We start from the raw sequence: 18132 nt of genomic DNA, 5'->3' as shown, positions 1-18132 counted from the left end.
GAGAGAAACTCCCTGAAGGGCTCTTGGGTGAGTGTGAGGGCTGAGAGTGGTATTTCCTGGGAGGGCGCCTCTGACAATAGATCTTCTGATACACAATTGATCATATACAGACATTTATTACTCAAAATGGAAAGGGGTGAGCATGGGGATGAGGTACGTATGGGAGCCAGGGTTTGAAGGATCAGCTCATACAGTGAGATCATCAGGTCCTTCCTGGGAGCCTTCACTGGGGACAGGACAGAAACCCCATTTCAGGCCCAGATTCCAATCCCTCCTCACATAGGGTACAGGGGAGTTCAGGAGGCAAAGTGCGGAGCCCTTCTAGGAAACGATGGAGGATCTGGAGTGGTGTCGAGGGAAATGGAAAGAGACTCCAGAGAAGCAGAGTGGAGGGTGTGGGATGGAAGGATGGATCGGGGGACCACTGTCTAATTAAAGAAATGTGAAGGGTCTGGAGAAATGCTTTTCTGAGCAAAAGGAAGCAGAGGATATGAAGATAAGAGAGGCTCAGGCTAAGGCAGGTGGGAGGAGGGGCAGCCATAGAGTGAGTCTCACTGCAACAGCCAGAGGCCAAGGCCAGCCAAGGAGGTGAGGAGGACAAGGGCCAGGGCCGGGGTGGGCCGAGGGGCTGGGTTATTGCAGTTGTCCTTGTTGCAGCAGGTGGTGTTATAGGTCAGGCCTAGCTTGTTGTTGGTTTGGTTGAAGGCCTCCCGACAGGGCTCTTCTGGTGTGCCACAGCGTAGGTTGGAGAAAACCCACAGCTTCCCTGGGGTTAGGAGGGGGCAGTGGGGACAGTTAAGATGGGCACCTGGCATGCCTGTGTCCACCTCCCCACCCCATGCACCCCACCCAGGCTTCCTTCCTTCCCAACTCTGCCCTTGGCCCTGCCCTTCTGTATCTCTTCTCAGTCTAACCTTTCTCCTGCACTTCCTTACCCTGCCCCTCACCCCAATCCCGGTCCTATCACTTGCTGCCCATGAGGCTTTGGACCTGTTACTGTCTCTTTTTGAGGCTGTTTTCTCGGTATAATAATAGCACCCACATCATAGGGTTGTCATGAGCATTAATTGAAACAATCCTTGTAAAGACATAGGATGGTGCCTGGCACATAATGATCCTTGGCCAAATATCATTGCTGTAATTCTCTGTTCCACCTCAGCCGCAGCCATAGAGTCTCCCACTGGCCCCCTCTCCCCACTGAAGAAAGGAATGTTACCGAGGTACACATTTGTTGTCAGGCATTGCTGTCCTGGTTCCAGGCGGCAGGACTGCCGGTCCACACAGCCCAGCAAAGGGACCTTGTAGCAGGAGTGACAGCGAATGTCAGCTGGGAAGACACAAGTCGGGCTGAAGTGATGGAGGGTCTGACTCACCTGGGGAAGAACCCAGCTGGTGGGCAGGGTGGAGAAGAGCCAATCAAGTAGGTATTCTGACCTGTTTGTTCCGGTAGGGACAGAGAGGGTGAGTGAAGCAGAAAAAATGTAAGTGGGTGAGGGTGGAGTTGCTCTGTGAATGGCCCACACCTTAACATCTTCCTTCACTCCACCCCATCTGGAGATGAGTCAAGAGAGGCAGAGATACCAACAATAGGGCTGGGGACAGATGAAATGGGAGAATACCACGGGGAAGGAATGGAGGTGGCGAGGGAGGAGATGAAGGAATTCAGAAGAGGTCACAGATGGAGTCTTGAAATAGGAAGAAATATTAAAAGTAAAAATCATGGTGGTTACAACACTTGCAGAAATAGCTTGGAACTTGAGGCTGGCAAGAAAGCCACCTGGGGCCAGATTAGCAATGTATTCTTCACCTCCTGGGGCCGCCAAGAGCATGGGAAGAGAAACCAGACTTGAACTGAATCCTCCCACCCCAGTAGCTCTCTGACAGAAAGGAAAAGTATCTGGGAGACAGATCATCAGAATCCATCCGAGCACTTTACCAAAATGGAGAGGATGGGTGCAGAAAGGCAGAAGGCACCCCGAAAGTTTCTGCTGCATCCGATTCAAGGTTTGAGGGATGGAAGGGTTCAGTCCGTGGGTGGAGGAGCCTGGTGACTGCACCTCAGTGAAACCCACCTCACCCTGGGGGTGAGCAACCTTGGCATTCCCTCCCTAGAAGGCCGGGAAATCTCCCTGGTTCCCTGGGAATTTCTGAGAGGTCACTGGAGCCCTCCAGAAAGCTTGTGTTCCTGGAGGTATGCACCTCAGGGAGGAGCAGGGGTGGGGATCTAGGAAAGGCCACTGCTCGAGGGACTGAGCACAAAGTCCCTGATGGAGTAGATGGGAGGAGGGGTCACAAAAGAAGCCCCAGGCTGGTTGCCTAGATTTCTGGGAGGACGCCCTGGCTGAGTGCAGGTGGTGAGAGGAGAAAGCAGGTAAGCTGGATCCTGGAGAGTTCTGTATCAGAGTGGGGCTGGCAGGGGAACTGGATATCAGAGTTTCCAAGGAGTGGGGAACAGGGGACCTGGAACCCTGGGCAGGTTAGAAGAGTGCGTCTTGGAGGTGGGGAACAGTCTGAAGATGGAGACACGGGTCCTTGAGAAACAGAGCAAGGACCCTGTCACAGGGGGGCACAGGAGAGCTGAGCCAGTTGGGTCTGGGGGCGCTTGGGATCTTGAGTAGTGGGTAGTGTAGGGCAGTGCCTGGGGCAGGGTGTAAAAGTCCTGACCAGGTGAACCAGGTCCTTGGGGCCCCCAGGTGCTCACCTGAGACCCAGCAGAGCAGAGAAGACAAGGTGAGCAGCAGAAGGCCTTTCATGGTGAGGGTCCTGAGAATGGTAGCAACAGCAGCAGCCGACAGAGTAGAATTTCAGGGATCCTGCTCTGGGAGTTGAGTGGCCTTTTTGGAATTTATAGCCACAGCAGTCCCTCCCTCCCTGGTCTCTGGTGGCCCCTCCTTCCCCATTTAGGGAGGGGCTAAGCAGGACCCAGTGGGGCAGTAGGGATGGGGATGGGAGAGAGAGGTGGGGAGGGTAGGTGCACTAGTGGCCAACTCCATTTTGGTTCTTGGTTTCAGTGCAAGACACACCCTCCTGGCCCCCAGGAGTAACATCCCTGTCTGCCCAGTCCTCTGAAGAAGTATCACCAAAGGCCCCTGTGATGTTACAGTGGCTGTGGTGGTAGCAGTGTCTGCTGGTTCCTGGGAAATGGACAATGGGGTGTGGCCCAAGCTGACTGCAAAATTTTGGTCCCTGGGGGGCATTGGTAGGGGTATGTGGGCAGAAACTGAGCACCAAATTCATCTCCGTCCACTTAGTTTTCCCAACCCCTCCTCAGCCACAGGATGGAGGAGTAGGATTTGTGATGTCACCAAGAGCTTCTGTGATGTCAAAGCAGTAGAGGCATGGGCTGGAGCTGCCTGTTAGGGAGGGGCTGCCTCAGGCCCCGTGAAGGTTCTCAGGACCTCATCCTGGCTCCACCTGGGCTTGGCCTGGCCTTTGTTGCTCCAGTGCAGTGAGGGCTGATGAAGTCCTGGGTGTGGGGCTGTGCACCTGCTCCAAAGCGCCTCCCTAATCAAAACCTGCCAATTTGGGCGGGCCACCTTGGGACGGGAGGGATGGAGTGGGCACAGAGGGGTGAGGTAGCAGCTAAAACAAGAATAGAAATAGTAAGAATGGCAAGCATATATTGCTCCTATGTCTCTGCCATTGTGCTAGGCATTTACCGTGTATTACTTTATTTAGTTCTCACAATACTCTGCCACGTAGGTGCTTTTATTCCCATTTTACAGATGAGCAAGCAGGCCCAGAGAAGTTAAGCGACTTGCGCACATCACACAGCTAGTAGGTGAAGTGGAGATTTGAATTCAGGCAGCCAAGATCCAGAAACTGTGATGCTCCCGGCGACTGCTACGCTTCAAGAGTTAAAGTCTGCGGAAGTGCTTGTGTAAAGGGCCCCAGCATGAATTCTAAGTGAGCATTGGTTGAGGGCTGTGAACCTGCCTGCAAGGATTCCCAGAGGGATGTGGGCAGATGGTGGCCCCTCCCCCACCCCTTATCGGAGCCCCCAGACCTGCGGTCTCCCCCTCCACCCCCCTCTGATTTCCCTCCGGTCTCCTTCGCTGATTCACTGGCCTCCTCTTCCCACCACATCGCAGCCATGGCCTTGGTTCTGCAGCTGCTGCCGCTGCTGCTGTCGAGGGCCCAGGGGAACCCCGGGGGTAAGCCATCCCAGGAAAGTCGGAATGGGCGAGGAAAGACTGAGACTGGAGGAGGAGGCGACCAGGTGGGGGGAGGAGGGATGAGATGTGTATGGGAAGATCCAGGATGGCGGGAGGGTAGAGGAGAGGGAAAAGGCGTAAGGGGGAGGGTCGTCTTGCTCTGTGGACTTGCCTTGACCACCGTCCCCCGCAACCCCCCCCCGCCGCCTCCCCTAGCTTCACTGGACGGCCACCCTGGGGACCGGGTGAATCTCTCCTGCGTAGGGGTCTCGCAACCCACCCGCTGGGTCTGGGCACCTAGATTCCCGGCCTGCAAAGGCCTGTCCAAAGGACGCCGCGCGATCTTGTTGGCCTCACCGAGCGGGACCCCCACCGTGTCTCCCGTCCAGCCCTTTGCTGGCCGCCTACGTGCTCTGGACCTTGATATCCGGCGGCTGGAGTTGCTCCTGAGCGCGGGGGACTCGGGCACCTTTATCTGCAAGGGCCGCCAAGAGAACGAGAGCCGTACGGAGCTTCACGTGCTGGGGGACCGGGCCTATTGCAGAGCTCCGGGGCCTACCCACGGTAGGTCCAGGCCTTCACACAAAGAGGACCTAACTCAGACACACGCCCCCGTCAGGGAGGGAAGTTCCCTGGGGGGTTCCTGAGTGGGAGACCTAGCTCTCTGTCCCCGCACCCTGACCTCTGCATCCACCGCTACCCCGCTTCCAACGTTCCCGCAGGGTCCGTGTATCCCCAGATTCTAATCCCGCTGCTGGGCGCTGGGCTGGTGCTGGGACTCGGAGTATTGGGCTGGGCCTGTTGGCTGCGCAGGTGAGCTCTAGGGGCGGGGCCTGGTTGAAAGGCTCTCGACCAGAGGCGGGAGGGGCAGGCCCAGAACTTTCCGCGGGCCAAAACTACATCGAGAGCCCTCGGGTGTGGTTCGGAGACGAATAGGGGAGGTCGGAACTTGGGGGCGAGGCCATGGGCTGGTGGGTGGAGCCCTAGCTAAGGAAGCCAAGCTAGAGGCCGAGCTGGCTCCAAGCGTGGGCGGAACTATCTGTGCGGGTGGAACCTGGGTTGTTTTGCTGGTCAGAGCCGGCCTGTTGCTGGGTTGTTGTTGGCGCGTCCTGGGGCCCAGAACAAGCGGGACATAATGTGGTTCTTAGAGACTCTTATCTATCCCTTCCAGGCGCTCGCCCCCTCACCCGCCTCGACCACCCCCCAGATTTGGTGAGACTAACTCCACCCCATTTGCCTTCCCCGCACATTCCCCACCCAGTTCCTGAGTCTGAGCCCTTGCTGGGAGCAGACACGTTGGTCACCTTCTCTCAATTCTTCAGCTCTGTCCCCCCCACATAGTTCCACTCGTGAAAGCGGAGCCCCAGAGGCCAGTAGAGGAGGAAGAGCACAAGATTGCAGGGGACCTGGACCAGGAGCCGGTAAAGGCTTGGGGGGGGGTGGTGTCTGGCCAGAATCCGTGAGTAAAGTGGACCAAGAAAGACAGAGGCTTGGATCCCCAAGGGAGTCAGACTTCTGAGACCCTCCTACCTTCCTCCCCACCTTTCAGAGCCTGCTCTACGCAGACCTGGATCATATGGCCCTCAGAAGATCCTGCCGACTGTCCCCAGTGGTCCCTGCTGATGCCTCCACCACCTATGCAGTTGTAGTTCGAAAGGAAGCCCTTACTACCTAACAAGCTGGGGACTCCCAGCTCTCCATAACACCCCTCCCCTTCTTGGCCCTTCACCTGGAAAAGGAAGGCACCGTGGGATAGAAATGAGCACTAGACTGGGAGTCAGGAGACGGAGGATCCAGGCTATCTCTGCTGCTGATCTTGGTCCTTCCTTACCCCCATCTCTCACACAGCTTTCAGGTCTCCTTCACCACTGATGTCCTTAAACCTGATCAAGCCCTGTCTCCCTATCTTAAGACATCAACAACTCCTAGATTTTTGCCGTATCTCTTCCCTTCTCTCCACAGTCAAGCTCTTTGAACCAAGGGCCTACACCTGTCTCTTCCATTTTTCTCTTCACTCCACTCCCACTGCTCACGTGCTCTCCGTGAGCTTGCCAGTGATGTCCTAATAACCACACCCACTAGACATCTATTAGCATTCATCTGGCTTGGCCTTTGATCGCTCTTATTTAAGCTGTCTTTCTTTAATGCTGTTGTCTTCCTTCTGGACTCCTCCCCCTTGCTCCCTGCCCCTACAGTATTCTCCACCATTCCAGGTTTGTCTTTTTCTTTATCTGCCTTCTCCCTCTCCTGGGATGTTGTCATCCACAGCCAGTCCTCAGCCTTTTTCTGTGCAACATCCAGAACTCTCTCCAGTTCAGATCTCTGATATGAGATTTCCAAACTGTCCCTCAGACATCCCTGCCTGGCTGGCCCTAGGCATTCTGCACACAGCAGGTCCAAAACCCAACTCACTGTCATCTCCCAAGCCACTTACTTAATCTTTCCTCCTCTGCATTCTCTCTTGATCAACCCCATTGCCCAAGCCAGAAATGGAGAGTCATGTAGACCTCCTTCCTCTCACTCCCACACGATAAACCAAGTCCTGTCTTTCTATTTTAATGTCACTGTCAAATCCACACCCTTTTCACACCCAGCACTGCCACCTGAATGTACTCTTTACTTCCTCCCTGGATTACCCATAGCCCCACCTCATCCTCCTGCCCTTGTTCTCCTCCCTGAAGCTAGAGATATTCTCCCCAAATGCTAACCTGCTCCTGACAGCCTATATTTCAGCAGTATTTCAGCTCTGGGCCCATGGGCCTCAGCTTTGGGTTCAAGGTGCCACAGTACTCTACTTACTCTCCAGGCTTATCTCTGTCACTCAATGCCTAGAACAGGACAGCCTTAGAGAAATTCTCCCCAGCCCCCAAATGTGCCTTTGCCCAGTGCAATTCCTTCTTCCTGGATTAGCCTTTGCCTCCTCCCCACTATCTGCCTGGCTAATTCTTATTTATCCTCAGGACTCAGTTCAAGTGTAGCCTTTTCTGGGAAGCTATTTCTGACCCACTTTGCCCACCCCTGCATACACTCTGATGCCCTAGGGAGCCCCCTTATTTCTCTCATAGCAACAGCCTCCTGTGAATTGTTCCATTACAACCTGTATTTCAATTTATAAGAAATTTTCATGTACTGTGAGTCCCCTGATATCAGGAGACTGACCCTTTTTATATCACTGCTAAGCCTCAGTAAATGAGTGAAAATGAATATCCCTGGAAATGTCATTTCCTCCTATCCACTAGGGATGGGCTGTTGATCTCCCAGTCTCTGAATCATCTGACATTTAGATAAATTCAGTGAGTGATTCACCCATATTTTTTCTCTGCCCTGTACATGCTCCCCATCATAGAAATTCTGTCCTGTCCATCTTGTGCCCAAGCAGCTATGACAGGGCTGGACAATGAGTCAGTGAGCACTGAATAGGGTTTGATGAATGAAGGAGGCCTCCTTCCCAGCACTGACCCCAACCTCAGGTTTCAGCCCTGCCCTTGACCCTCTGCCCCATAAGACACCAGTCGCAGCCCAGTCGCAGCCCATTCTAAAAAGGTCAGTTCTATTTTATTAGCTCTTGGGGAGAGGACTCACCCTGTGACCTCCTTCCTTCTTCTCACTCTATGCCCTCCCCCTACCTTGGGGCCATCTCCCCACTACTACCTATTCACTGTGCTCTATCTAACCTTCCTTCCCCTTCTACTCCTATGCCACCCTGCCCCTGGTCAGCCAGGACCCCAAGGCCAGGCTCTCAGCTGTGGGGGCGTGTGCTGAGCACCAGGCAGAGGGAGCTGAGCCCAGCGCCTGCCTTCTCCAGTTCCGAGCAGGACACAGGTACCAGGGTGACGTCAGAGAGCTTCTGCAGTGCCTGCAGGGAGGACAGTGTGTGGGGAGAAGAGAGTAAGACCCCAAGGCCCACAGCCAGGGCCCCATTTCAGCCAGCTAGAGTGGCCCCACCCTGGCTTCTAGAAAAGGTACCCCTTCTTCCTCCCACTAGGAAGGTCTGAGCCCCATTTCTCTGGTTGTTGTTGTTGGTGGAGCTCCTGCCTTCTCTCACCTCCTGGCTGTTGGGCAGATCCCCGCCTCCACGGTGCAGGAGGAAAGGGGGCATACCAGGCAGCCCAGGACGCAGAAAGAGACAGTCAGCCGCTGCATCATCTGGGAGGGTCAGGGAGGCATAGGGGTGATCCGTCAACACTGCCATTGCCTAGGGGAGAGGAGGGAGGAAGCATGCAAGGCTCAGAGCCTCTCCACAACTGAGTCCGGCTGCCCTACCACCGCTAAGGGCTGGGGACAGAGTTACATTATTGTGGAATAATAATGACAGCAATCACATAGCACTTACTATGTGTCAGGCACTAAGCGCTTTAATTAACTTGTCTAATTTCCACCTCGGACTCACACGCAGTTCTTTCCACCTGCTACACACTCCTCGCCTACTTCAGACCCCACGGGTCGGTCCTATCCATCCTTCAAGACACAGCTTGGGTGCCCTTTAGGGAGTTTCTTGAAACTCGGGAAAACGATGTTAATTGCCCCTGTTCCTCGGTGTTCCAGCTGTCTGTCCCGTTTATAGTAACTTCTTGTTTTCACACGTGTTTTCACATAGATGGACAGCTCCATGAGGGTAGGGGTTGGAGTTAATTAATTCTCAGAGCCTCCCAACTCCCCGCCTGCCAGGCCCGGAGCCACGCCCACTTTTGTTGGCCGCGCCCCAACCTGCCCCACCCCAGCCCCGCCCCTTCTCACCCTGACAGCTTTTTGGGCAGCCTCGCTGCTACCCGCCACCACAGTGCGGGGTCCCCCCATGCCGCAGAGGCCACGCAGGTGGGAGGGGCTCGAGACCGGCACCGTGGAGACGGCAAAGTCCTAAAGGGTACAAGGGAAAGTATTCAGGGACGCGGGAAAGGTGAGAGGATACCTTCAAACAGGCTGCTCTCAGCCTCTTCCTCCTCAGCACGGCCCGCCCCGCGCCCCCGCCCAGTCCCTCAGACCCCCATCCGCTCCCTGCTCCCCCCACACAAGGCTAGTCCTGCTCCTCACCCGGAACGTGTCCGCCACGATCTCAGCTCCTCGGTGATTAGTCCACTTGGAGAGGCCTACGAAAAACTCCCGGCCTGAGCCCAGGGAGGCCGTCGAGGTATGAAGCGGGAGTGGGTTGGAAACAAGGCCCGAGATGGCCCAGTCTCCCAAAGTTTGCTTCCCTGTGCCAAGCCCCAGGGTGCAGGCACCCCAGCCTCACCGGTGAAGAGAACATCAGTGCCATCCAGCGTCGCGTTCTCGTCCCCCATCTCCACAATTCGGAGCCCCAGGTCCTGGAGGGCTTTGCGGACGCCATCGACCTTAGGGCAGGAGAAGAGGGCGCGAAGCGGAGACATTCCCACCCCCATTCTTCCCTTAAGCCCCAGACGTCCAGATCCTCCCTTCCCCCTACCCGACCCGTGCCCAGGCGCTCACCTCCGGCCTGCGGGCGGGGCTCCAGGGCCGCGTGATTAGGGCCGTATCCCCTTGGATCACAGCGGTGTCACCAAGCAGCGGTCCCAGCGGCAGCGACTCTTCAGGAGGCAGTTCTAATAGCTGCAGCCCCAATCGCTGCCTCAGTTTACCCCCCAGCACCCCATGCTCCCTCTGAGCTTTGGCTAGGTCCAGAGCCGGGAGGCCAGCCCCCGCACCCTCCCCCGACGCCAGGCTCTCCGGGACCCCCCGGATCAGGGCATGGGAACAGCGGCCCAGCCCCTCTCCTGGCGTCCCCATCCCATCCACACAGACGCCCCCTCCGGCTGCGCTGATTTCTTAGTTGTCTTTTTTTAACTTCACCTGTCTGGGAGAAGAAACAGAACGGGGGTAGGCAGAGAGAGAGACATGCAGAGAAGGGCATAGGGGGATGGTTAAAAGCGCCCGGGTCTTCCTCCTGCCATCTTCGGGCGCCCCTCCCACTCCGCCCCACCCCCCTCCAGACCTTCCTCTCCTGCCGACCCCACTCCACCCCGCATCCTCGCGGGTCTGCTGCTTTAGGAGAAGTCCGAGGAACGAGATCGGGATCCCTAGTCTCCAAAACACCTGTTGCCCCTGCTCGGGGGCTTCGAGAGGTCCCTGCCGGGCGCCCCTCTTGGCAGCCGCTAGGATGCGCTCACTCCCAAAAAATGCAGCGGCCCCGCCCCCTTAACCCTCTGCTGCTCGCTGCCTTAGGGACCCGAAGTGCGGCGAGGAACCCACAAGGGTTATGGGACAGGAGGAGACAGCTGGGGAGAGAGTCAGGCAGGACCTGGGGGATGAAAGCCCTGGGTGTCCGAACGAGAACGGGAGCGAGGGACAAGGAGGGAGGAATTAGAGCCTAAGGAGTTAAACATCCTCTCCACCCTGGCCGGTCAATCCGTTCCTAGCGCGACCCAGTGTAAACCAGACTGAGTCCCGGAGGACTGGGAGAGGTCTAAAACGAAATCCGAGGGGCGGGAAAACGGGGGGGGGACGTGGTTCTGGGGAGCAGGCACCGCTCCGGGCGCCAGGACCGGGTCCTCCAGTCTCCCGATCCATCTTCCCCAAAGTCCACCCCGACTCAGCTCCGCACCCAAATGTCGACCCTCCGCACTGTCCGGCGCAGACACGGGCCCAGCACCTCCAAACTCCCCCCACACACACGGTCCGAGGAGCACCTCCCACCAGACTCACCTCCTGCGGCCACCCCCACTCTTGCAGCTCTGTGCTCTTGGCTGGGGCCCCACCCCCCTGAGGACAGAGTTGGTGAAGAAGAGAGTCGTAGTCTTCAAGCCTCGGGGATTGGAGCTTTGGCTTTGAGGGGTCCCCGGGTAGGCGCGCTCAAGTACCACAGTGGGTCGGGGGCGCGACGGTCTGGCGGCTCCGGGGCATTGTCTAAGCGGGACGGGGCGGGGCGCCTCGATGCCACGCCCATTCCGCCCTGCTTTGCCGCGCCCACTCCACCCCGACTGTGCCCCCCTTCTCGAAATTCGGCCCCGCCCCACGAGCTCTGCCCAGACCCACCCAGATGTGGTTGGCTCTGGCGGCTGGGCTGCGAGTGCGACATGGAGCACAAAACAGCACTGTGGTGGACCCGCACTAAAAATGGCAGCCCCGTCACAAGCACCCGTCTTCTAAATTCCTGGTTTCTGCCAGGAGTTCAAGGTCATTGACCCACTCTTCATTCCGTGTTACTCACACTTCAAGCCCCCTTTGTGTAAAAACACTAGATTTTCTTTTTTCCTTTAAAATTATTATTTTTGGCTGCGTTGGGTCTTCATTGCTATGCGGTGGCTTCTCTTGTTGCGGGAGCACGGGCTCTAGGCGCGCGGGCTTCAGTAGTTTTTGCACCCGGGCTCACAGGCTCTGGAGCACAGGCTCAGTAGTTGTGGCACACAGGCTTAGTTGCTCCGCGGCATGTGGGATCTTCCCGGACCAAGGCTGGAACCCATGTCTCCTGCGTTGCCAGGTGGATTCTTAACCACTGTACCACCAGGGAAGTCCCAAAGCACTAGATTTTCATTCTGTACTTTATTACTGAAATACGTTGTCCTACCCACCCCACAGTAAAAATCTCACCCAGATCCCCCATCCTTTCTCCTCATCCCCCCAGCAAGCCCTGCACAGGTGCTCCAGGATTCTATGCCCACTGGCCATTTTGGAGTGTGTCCATTGGGTAACCATGTGGAAACCACCCAGGGCCTTTGTGGAGAAAATGGAGGGGGGGCGAGGGAGCTCCAGGAGGGGCTTATTTGAGGGCCTTGGCCACTTGCTCATAGGCCAGCTCGATCTCCTCATCATCTGGACAGGTGGAGGCAAACTCTTCCCGAGCATAGGCATTGCGCAGGTACCTATGCACTCCCCGAAACACATCTGGAATGGAGAATCCTCGGTACTTCTTACATACCACCTAGGGGTGGGGAGAGGAGAGCCAGTAGGTTAGCTTCAGGGAAGTCACATTGGCTGCCATGCTCTTGGTCTTTCCCTTATCCCAAGGCCTCATGATAAAATCCAGGCATTCAAGTAGGTCCACTATCTGGTTTCTCTTCCGATGATTCTTACCTCCCATATGAATCATCTTCAATAATCTTTCTTAACTCCTCACTGTCTTGTAAGGCCTTCATCCTTCCTCTCTGCTTACTAAAATACTGGCCATTTATAACCAGCCCCTTTTCAGGCCACCCCAGTCCATGGTGCTAGTTTTCCCCTCTTGATTTTGAAATATAATTCACAAACCAAAAATTCTCCTCTTGAATTTCCACAGCAACTTTTTTCTACTTTTCATTTGGCTTTTAATCATGTATTATTAATCATGTGAATGTTTTATCTTCTCAGCTAGATTTCAAATCCTTTGAGGGCAAGGACCAATCACCACATATCTTGTCTTTCAGTGCCTAGTAAAGAGATTTTCAGTACACAGTTCTGCAGCAGACTGACACTGGGCCCACGTTTCAGAAACTAAACCGTAGCTTTGAACTATGACAAAAACATGGGAACCAGCAGCTTTCATCTTCCACAAGAGGAAGTGGAGACTGAAGCTATAGACTTAAAACTTTGATTTTGGGAAAAGCCTGCTCTCTGATCTGGGGATTTGGCAATGACAGAGACAGGAAGAGCATTCTTTAATGTTAACACTGGGATGTGTTACCCTAGGCCAGTCTGTTTGCACCCACACCTTGCATCGTAGAATGTAATTCTCTCAAGTAGTGGTCTTGCCAGCAAAGACAGCAGAGAAAGAATGGGGTGGTGTCTGCTATTGAAAACCACCCTAAGAAAGAAAGCACCTTTGGAGTGATTGTCATGGGAAGCCTGCGTGGGAGCCCCTTAAAGAACCATCCCAGCGACCACCCTCTCCTCCCACAGTGACCACTCACCTGTACTATGTGGAGCTTTGGCAACAGGTTGCAGTCAGCCAGAGTGAGCTCATTGCCATCCAGAAACTTCCTCTGAGAGATGCCCTCATCCTCAGCGCTGGTCTCATCTACTTCATCTGGGAGAGGGGATGTCAAGTAATTGTCTAAAACTTTCAGGGCTTTCAGGAGTCCCTTCTCCAGGTCTGTGCAAGAGAAGGGAGTTGGTAAGAACATCAGAAGACTGACATAGTCCAAGAAGGCCCATGAGGGGGTGAACACTAATGGTGAGGCCAGTCCAAAATAATAATAGCTAACACTAATGTAGTGCATTTTCTCTGTGCTATTCTAAGCAATTGACACACAAAAACTCATTTAATTCTCACATCAACCCATGAAGTAGGTACTGTTATCCTCATTTTATAGATCTGGAAATGGATTTACAGAGAAGTTCAATGAATTCCCCGAAGTCACACAGCTACTAGAATTTGTACTCAGGTCATCTGGATCTAGAGTCTCTCTCTCTCTCTCTCTCTCACTGTCTCTCTCTCTTTTTTTTAAATTGAAGTAAGATTTGCCAACATCTGCTCCATCTCCCTGGTATCTGAATGTCCAGGTGCCCCTACTCACTGGATCTTTTCTATTCCTCCTAGGACCCAGGCCTCCAACGCACAAGACTCACTATCATTGAGAGCTGGGTTTGAATTCTTGATGTAGGCAGAGAATTTGGCAAATATGTCCAGCCCAGCTGTGTTGGATTCAGGGTTCAGAGCTGCCAGCTTGGGGTACCTGGAAGCCAATGGGACAAACAGGATAAGATATCTTCTGAGGAGGAACCTCAGCTCCCCTGCCGCAGCCCCACCACCATCTCTGTTTTTCATTTCTTCAACCTCTCTCTCCCAGAGTCTCCCAGCCCTACTCCCCTTTCCAAGTTCCCCTATACCTGGGAGGGCACAGCACCGCCTCCAGAAATTCCTCAATCTTGTTGGTGTCTGTGTGCACTTCAGTGCCGTACAGCAGGAATGGGAGCTGCCCTCCTGGGCACAGCTTCTGCACCGTCTCAGTCCGCCTGGAGGAGAGACTAGGCATTAGGACAGGAAAAGGGGGTTAGGGAGACCCAGAAAGGAGAGATGGGGAGATGTGGCAAAGGGGCTCCAGATGGAGAGGAAAACAGTTCTGGATGGAAGGACTCAGGTGGGTGAGTGTGTAAGTGTGCATGTGTGTGTGCACAAGGGAGTTTAGAGGAACAGAAGTGCACCTACCTTTTGGTGTCAACAGTGGTGACATTGAAGGTGACTCCCTTGAGCCAGAGCACCATGAACAGTCTCTGGGAGAAGGGGCAGTTCCCGATCTTGGCCCCATCACTGCCAGCCTGGAAAGCAACCCCCAGCCCAAGGTTAGGCCTGGTGCACCCCACTCATCCCCAGGCCATTCTCTGAATCTCCTACTCCCAGACCTAGCTGGTTTCTGCCTAGTCATGACACATACTCAGTCTCACCGCTAAAAGCACCCCTCCAGAACTGGGCTCTCTACCCTGGGGTCTGGATCAAACCTAAGATGGGTCAGTGAGAATATCTTCTGCAAAGGTAGGCTTCTGGTTCCCCAGAGAGTTGAGGACAGATGGAGGTAGGCAGAGGGAATGGGCTTTGGAGAATTTGGAGGATTTGGACCCTAGAGGGGGAAGACTAATGGTGGTGTAGTTAGTTTTCTCTGTACTATTCTGAGCACTTTACATACAAAAACTCATTTAATTCTCACATCGACCCATGAAATAATGCCTAGAGGGACTTTGGTGAGGCTAGAGTTGCGGGCTGGAGGCCTGGATTCCTGAATGGCGTAGAGCCTGAGAACAGGAGAGGTGGGGCAGGGTTTGGCAGCAGGAGTTCTGGTTCTCTATACCTCTACCCAAGCAGCTGGGTGGGGAGTCAAGGGGCTCAGAGCCTCGCCCTAGAGATGTGGAGGGCCTTGCAGAGGGGGGCTGCCCTCTAATCAGCAAGTAGTGACCTCATCCCCCAAAGGACACCTCCCCGTTAGCTGAGGGTGATTCATCTCACTGTGTCTCCGGGCTCAGCAGCTTCCTTCCTGGCAAGCAGTGGGGGCAGGGACCTGTGAGGCTGAGGCCTGGGCAGCAAAGGCCACCTCCCTCTTCCCTGGGCACGGCTGGAGTCTCCCAGGACAAGTTCCCTGGCTCCAGATAATCTTCCTCACACGGGACCCAGGGCTGGAATCTCTGTAGCGCAGACTCACCCAGGAGTAAAAATAAAAATAGCCCCTGAGGCAAGTGTGAGAGTGAGGTGGGGACCACACTTAAGGGGGTCGACCCAGGCACGGCTGAGGGAGAGGGAATGGCTACCGGAGAAGCCCCAGCATAAAGGAGAGGGAGAGACGGGCTGGAACACACAAAGGCTAGATGAACAAAAGCGGGGAAGTGGAGAGAAAGGAGGCAGGAAAGTGAAGGGTGGGGAGAATGGGTGAACTGGGAGTTACCGACGGAGGGGGAGGTCGCTAAAGGGAGGGAGGGGCACAAAGAAGAGGTCCAGAGAGGGGAGAGAATGCAGTGCTAGTGGGGAAGGGAGCGGGGCAGAAACGGCAGCCTGCGGTTTCGATATGCAAATGCCTTGGGACCACCTCTCCTCCTCCACACCCGCAGAGAGGACAGAGCTGGGGCAACTCTTTTTCTTCTGCTTCTGTAACCCCCAAACCCTAAACGCCCTAACCTAGCTCTCCTCCTGCTCTCTCTCCCCATCTACCCTCGTGGTGGCCACAGCTCAACTCTCATCTCCTCGCCACCACCCTTTCTCTCGCTCCTCCAAGTCCTCAGGACACTCGTTCTCGACCCCATCACCTCTCTGAGCCAGCTTCTGGAACTCCACTCCCATTTTCCTGTCTCCTTCCACCCCACCAATTCTTCCCAGTTCACCTGGTCCCACTCCCAGGCCTCCGGACCACACCCTCTTCCTTGAAACCTCCCCCGCCCCGACACCCCCCCAATCCAAGTCTCCCCCACTATGCTCCTCACCCTCTGATCTTCTTGTAGGGCCTCATCCGGATGTTCCCCTCTGTCCCACCCAAAGCCTGTAGGTTTCCTGCTGCCCCCTACTCTCTCGGTCCTCCTATCAGCTGTCCCCCCACACCCACTCCCGTCAATCTTCTCAGCTCCTGGGAACCCTCCCTTTTCTCTACTTTCCTGTCCTTCAGGCTGCTGGAAACGTGCACTTCTACAAACTTTTCAGGGTTGAGCCTAGATTTCTCATTACCCGCGCACACATCAAATGTCTTCCCCTCCCAAAGCCCGGCCACCACCACCCCAGGCCCCTGCCATACACGCCCTAAAGACTGCACGTGGGTTTGGGGGTGGGGATCAAAGAGGAAAGGGATTAGGGAGTTAAGGCTGGAGCTGGGGAAAAGTGCGAGTTGCCTTCCAGTAACTCGGAGGGGGGCCTAGGAGGGAGAGGTGTTCTTACCTTCACGAACAATTCGACCTGCGGTTGTTCTTCGGCCATGGTTGCGACGGGGACCAGGAAGCGGCCGTCCCTGGGGGAACTGGGAGGGGGCGGGGCCAGGGAGAAGGCGGTCTCACAGAAAAGATTCTCTCCCCCAGACCTAGGACTACTCGCCCTGCAGCGCCGCAAGAGCCCGATCAGACCCGCTCACTCCAGATGCGGCCTCTCGACCAGTCCAGCGTACTCCGCACCCAGCGGATCTAGCTCTACCCACTCCCGGGCTGGATCTGGGAGCTGACTCACGGACCGCCCCGCCCTGAACCTGCGGAGGGGACGGGCGCGGGGGCGGAACTCGATGACCTAGGGAGTGGGCCCGGAGGGGTGAGCCTCAGGTCTCCCAGATGATGGGGAAGGGGGTGTTGAGGAGAGGGAATCCTGGGAAACTTCTTGTGTCCCTGCCAGTCTCCTTGAACAAGGGACTTTTTTCTGCCTCAGTTTCCCTGCTTCATTAGTCAGAGGACACTCCCACTCAACCCTCACACAAGAAATCTGAAACCGACTGCTTGAGCACATCCATGAGGGCCCAGAGAGGGAATTTATAGAAGGGAAAGGTGGTCCTTTATTACTTTCTCCAAGTTCCCTCGGAACTCCAGTCCAAATTCTGGGTTGCTAGGACTGTGGCCCAGGAGAGGGACTTGCAAGTGGAAGCTGGGGTTGGAGGAAGAGAGCGGTGAGAGGTAGGGCAGGGGTGGGGAAAGGAGATAACCAGGCCTTGTGCTGGGGAAACAGAAAGCTGAGCCAAGGGACTTCATCACCGGCGGAGATACTCTCCCGCTCCGTAGCCTGGTCAGCTTTAATGCTTCTACTTCTCCCCACCCCCCCATCTGGGGTCCTTTCCTGTGCCCCTTGCCCTTTTATCACTGACGGGTTGCCTTGGAGTTGGGGTGGAAGCATGGGGTTATTGTGGCCCCAGAGTAGAGCTGCACCGATGCTAGGGGCTGGTGGTAGCTGGTCCTATCATGGGGGAAAAAAGTGAAGATCAGACAGAATAGTGTGAGTGGAGTCCTCAAGGACTAAGGACTCCGCAACAAGAGAAGCCACCGCAATGAGAAGCCCGCGCACAGCAATGAAGACCCAACGCAGCCGAAAATAAATAAATACGGAAAGAAAGAAAGAAGTAGAGAGGACAGAGGAAGAAGAGTTCTCTCCCTCCCTCCCCAATAACCTTGATTTTGAAGGTTCTATCAAACCCTTTATGATCTGCTGAAAAATAGCCCAAAAATATGTCCTCCAAACTGGACATATGCCAGCCTCCACATTTGAATCTCTCTCCTATCCAGCCATCCCTTTCTTCCTCACCACCCTCTGTCTAACAGGACACCTACAGTTTCAGAAAATCATGGTGGAATGCAAGGACATAGGAGCAAAACAGGGCTTGAGACTTAAAGAAAGGGAGAGAGTTGGGGGAGGAGGGGGTGGAGTGAAGAGAGGTGCTGGAACCAGCAGTTAGCGGTTTCCTCTCATGCTTCCTCTTCTGTGGGTTTTCTCCTCCATGGAGGAAGGCCTTTCTCTGTCCTCCTCAGAGAGGGGATATATTTGGTGTTTGCTCCCTTGAATTGTAACATCCGATAAGGATGCAGAACGATTCAACGAGTATGTGTTTGTTGGTGGGGAATCTCCTCCAGGGTGACCCTCAAAATCTGCACACATATGACCCCTTCC

General features: G+C 55.1%; 4 protein-coding genes across 10 annotated transcripts; 1 reads left to right on the top strand and 3 right to left on the bottom strand.

Annotated features, from left to right (window-relative positions):
- Window positions 1-100: 100 nt before the first annotated feature.
- LY6G6C (lymphocyte antigen 6 family member G6C) lies at window positions 101-2848 on the bottom strand. Its single transcript, XM_081246156.1, has 3 exons — window positions 2702-2848; window positions 1217-1327; window positions 101-766 (listed from the first exon to the last, which is right to left on the bottom strand). The coding sequence occupies exons 1-3, from the start codon at window positions 2751-2753 to the stop codon at window positions 552-554; spliced, it is 378 nt and encodes a 125-aa protein (XP_081102282.1). The 5' UTR covers window positions 2754-2848; the 3' UTR covers window positions 101-551.
- Window positions 1336-7543, top strand: MPIG6B (megakaryocyte and platelet inhibitory receptor G6b). Of its 5 annotated transcripts, none has more exons than XM_081246146.1 (7): window positions 1336-2371; window positions 3726-3906; window positions 4092-4718; window positions 4877-4967; window positions 5326-5366; window positions 5496-5575; window positions 5704-7543. In XM_081246146.1, the coding sequence occupies exons 3-7, from the start codon at window positions 4094-4096 to the stop codon at window positions 5827-5829; spliced, it is 963 nt and encodes a 320-aa protein (XP_081102272.1). In that variant the 5' UTR covers window positions 1336-2371; window positions 3726-3906; window positions 4092-4093; the 3' UTR covers window positions 5830-7543. The 5 variants fall into 5 exon arrangements, with proteins under 5 accessions (XP_081102272.1, XP_081102274.1, XP_081102275.1 ...); XM_081246148.1 differs by having other exon boundaries at window positions 3726-4154; window positions 4371-4718; XM_081246149.1 differs by having other exon boundaries at window positions 3726-4154; window positions 4371-4718; window positions 5477-5575.
- A 144-nt stretch (window positions 7544-7687) lies between these two features.
- Window positions 7688-11049, bottom strand: DDAH2 (DDAH family member 2, ADMA-independent). Of its 3 annotated transcripts, none has more exons than XM_081246153.1 (7): window positions 10812-11049; window positions 9600-9963; window positions 9385-9484; window positions 9186-9259; window positions 8892-9011; window positions 8256-8349; window positions 7688-8010 (listed from the first exon to the last, which is right to left on the bottom strand). In XM_081246153.1, exons 2-7 carry the CDS (start codon window positions 9894-9896, stop codon window positions 7991-7993), a joined length of 705 nt encoding a protein of 234 aa, XP_081102279.1. In that variant the 5' UTR covers window positions 9897-9963; window positions 10812-11049; the 3' UTR covers window positions 7688-7990. The 3 variants fall into 3 exon arrangements, with proteins under 3 accessions (XP_081102279.1, XP_081102277.1, XP_081102278.1); XM_081246151.1 differs by having other exon boundaries at window positions 8200-8349; window positions 10812-11047; XM_081246152.1 differs by lacking the exon at window positions 10812-11049 and adding an exon at window positions 10102-10565 and having other exon boundaries at window positions 8200-8349.
- A 580-nt stretch (window positions 11050-11629) lies between these two features.
- On the bottom strand, window positions 11630-16684 carry CLIC1 (chloride intracellular channel 1). Its single transcript, XM_081246154.1, has 6 exons — window positions 16432-16684; window positions 14230-14339; window positions 13911-14036; window positions 13650-13756; window positions 12992-13173; window positions 11630-12027 (listed from the first exon to the last, which is right to left on the bottom strand). The coding sequence occupies exons 1-6, from the start codon at window positions 16468-16470 to the stop codon at window positions 11866-11868; spliced, it is 726 nt and encodes a 241-aa protein (XP_081102280.1). The 5' UTR covers window positions 16471-16684; the 3' UTR covers window positions 11630-11865.
- Between the last annotated feature and the right edge of the window lie 1448 nt (window positions 16685-18132).

Source organism: Mesoplodon bidens (genome assembly GCF_964165515.1).
Source record: "Mesoplodon bidens genome assembly, chromosome: 10".
In the NCBI taxonomy this organism is placed as follows: Eukaryota; Metazoa; Chordata; class Mammalia; order Artiodactyla; family Ziphiidae; genus Mesoplodon; species Mesoplodon bidens.
Note: the sequence above shows the minus strand (reverse complement) of the source record. Positions and strands in the feature narration are given on the sequence as shown.

Excerpts from the sequence above, each read along its gene's own strand:
- LY6G6C (XM_081246156.1), bottom strand. The coding sequence starts at position 2,753 with ATGAAAGGCCTTCTGCTGCTCACCTTGTCTTCTCTGCTCTGCTGGGTC. Across the intron at positions 1,328-2,701 it reads TCTGCTCTGCTGGGTCTCAG|CTGACATTCGCTGTCACTCC; the intron begins GTGAGCACCTGG and ends GTGTCTTCCCAG. Across the intron at positions 767-1,216 it reads GACAACAAATGTGTACCTCG|GGAAGCTGTGGGTTTTCTCC; the intron begins GTAACATTCCTT and ends TCCTAACCCCAG.
- MPIG6B (XM_081246146.1), top strand. The coding sequence starts at position 4,094 with ATGGCCTTGGTTCTGCAGCTGCTGCCGCTGCTGCTGTCGAGGGCCCAG. Across the intron at positions 4,719-4,876 it reads AGCTCCGGGGCCTACCCACG|GGTCCGTGTATCCCCAGATT; the intron begins GTAGGTCCAGGC and ends ACGTTCCCGCAG. Across the intron at positions 5,576-5,703 it reads GGGACCTGGACCAGGAGCCG|AGCCTGCTCTACGCAGACCT; the intron begins GTAAAGGCTTGG and ends CCCACCTTTCAG.
- DDAH2 (XM_081246151.1), bottom strand. The coding sequence starts at position 9,896 with ATGGGGACGCCAGGAGAGGGGCTGGGCCGCTGTTCCCATGCCCTGATC. Across the intron at positions 9,012-9,185 it reads TCGTGGCGGACACGTTCCGG|GACTTTGCCGTCTCCACGGT; the intron begins GTGAGGAGCAGG and ends TGTACCCTTTAG. Across the intron at positions 8,011-8,199 it reads ATCTGCCCAACAGCCAGGAG|GCACTGCAGAAGCTCTCTGA; the intron begins GTGAGAGAAGGC and ends TCCTCCCTGCAG.
- CLIC1 (XM_081246154.1), bottom strand. The coding sequence starts at position 16,470 with ATGGCCGAAGAACAACCGCAGGTCGAATTGTTCGTGAAG. Across the intron at positions 14,340-16,431 it reads AGGTCGAATTGTTCGTGAAG|GCTGGCAGTGATGGGGCCAA; the intron begins GTAAGAACACCT and ends GTTGCTTTCCAG. Across the intron at positions 14,037-14,229 it reads ACCACTGTTGACACCAAAAG|GCGGACTGAGACGGTGCAGA; the intron begins GTAGGTGCACTT and ends TCTCTCCTCCAG.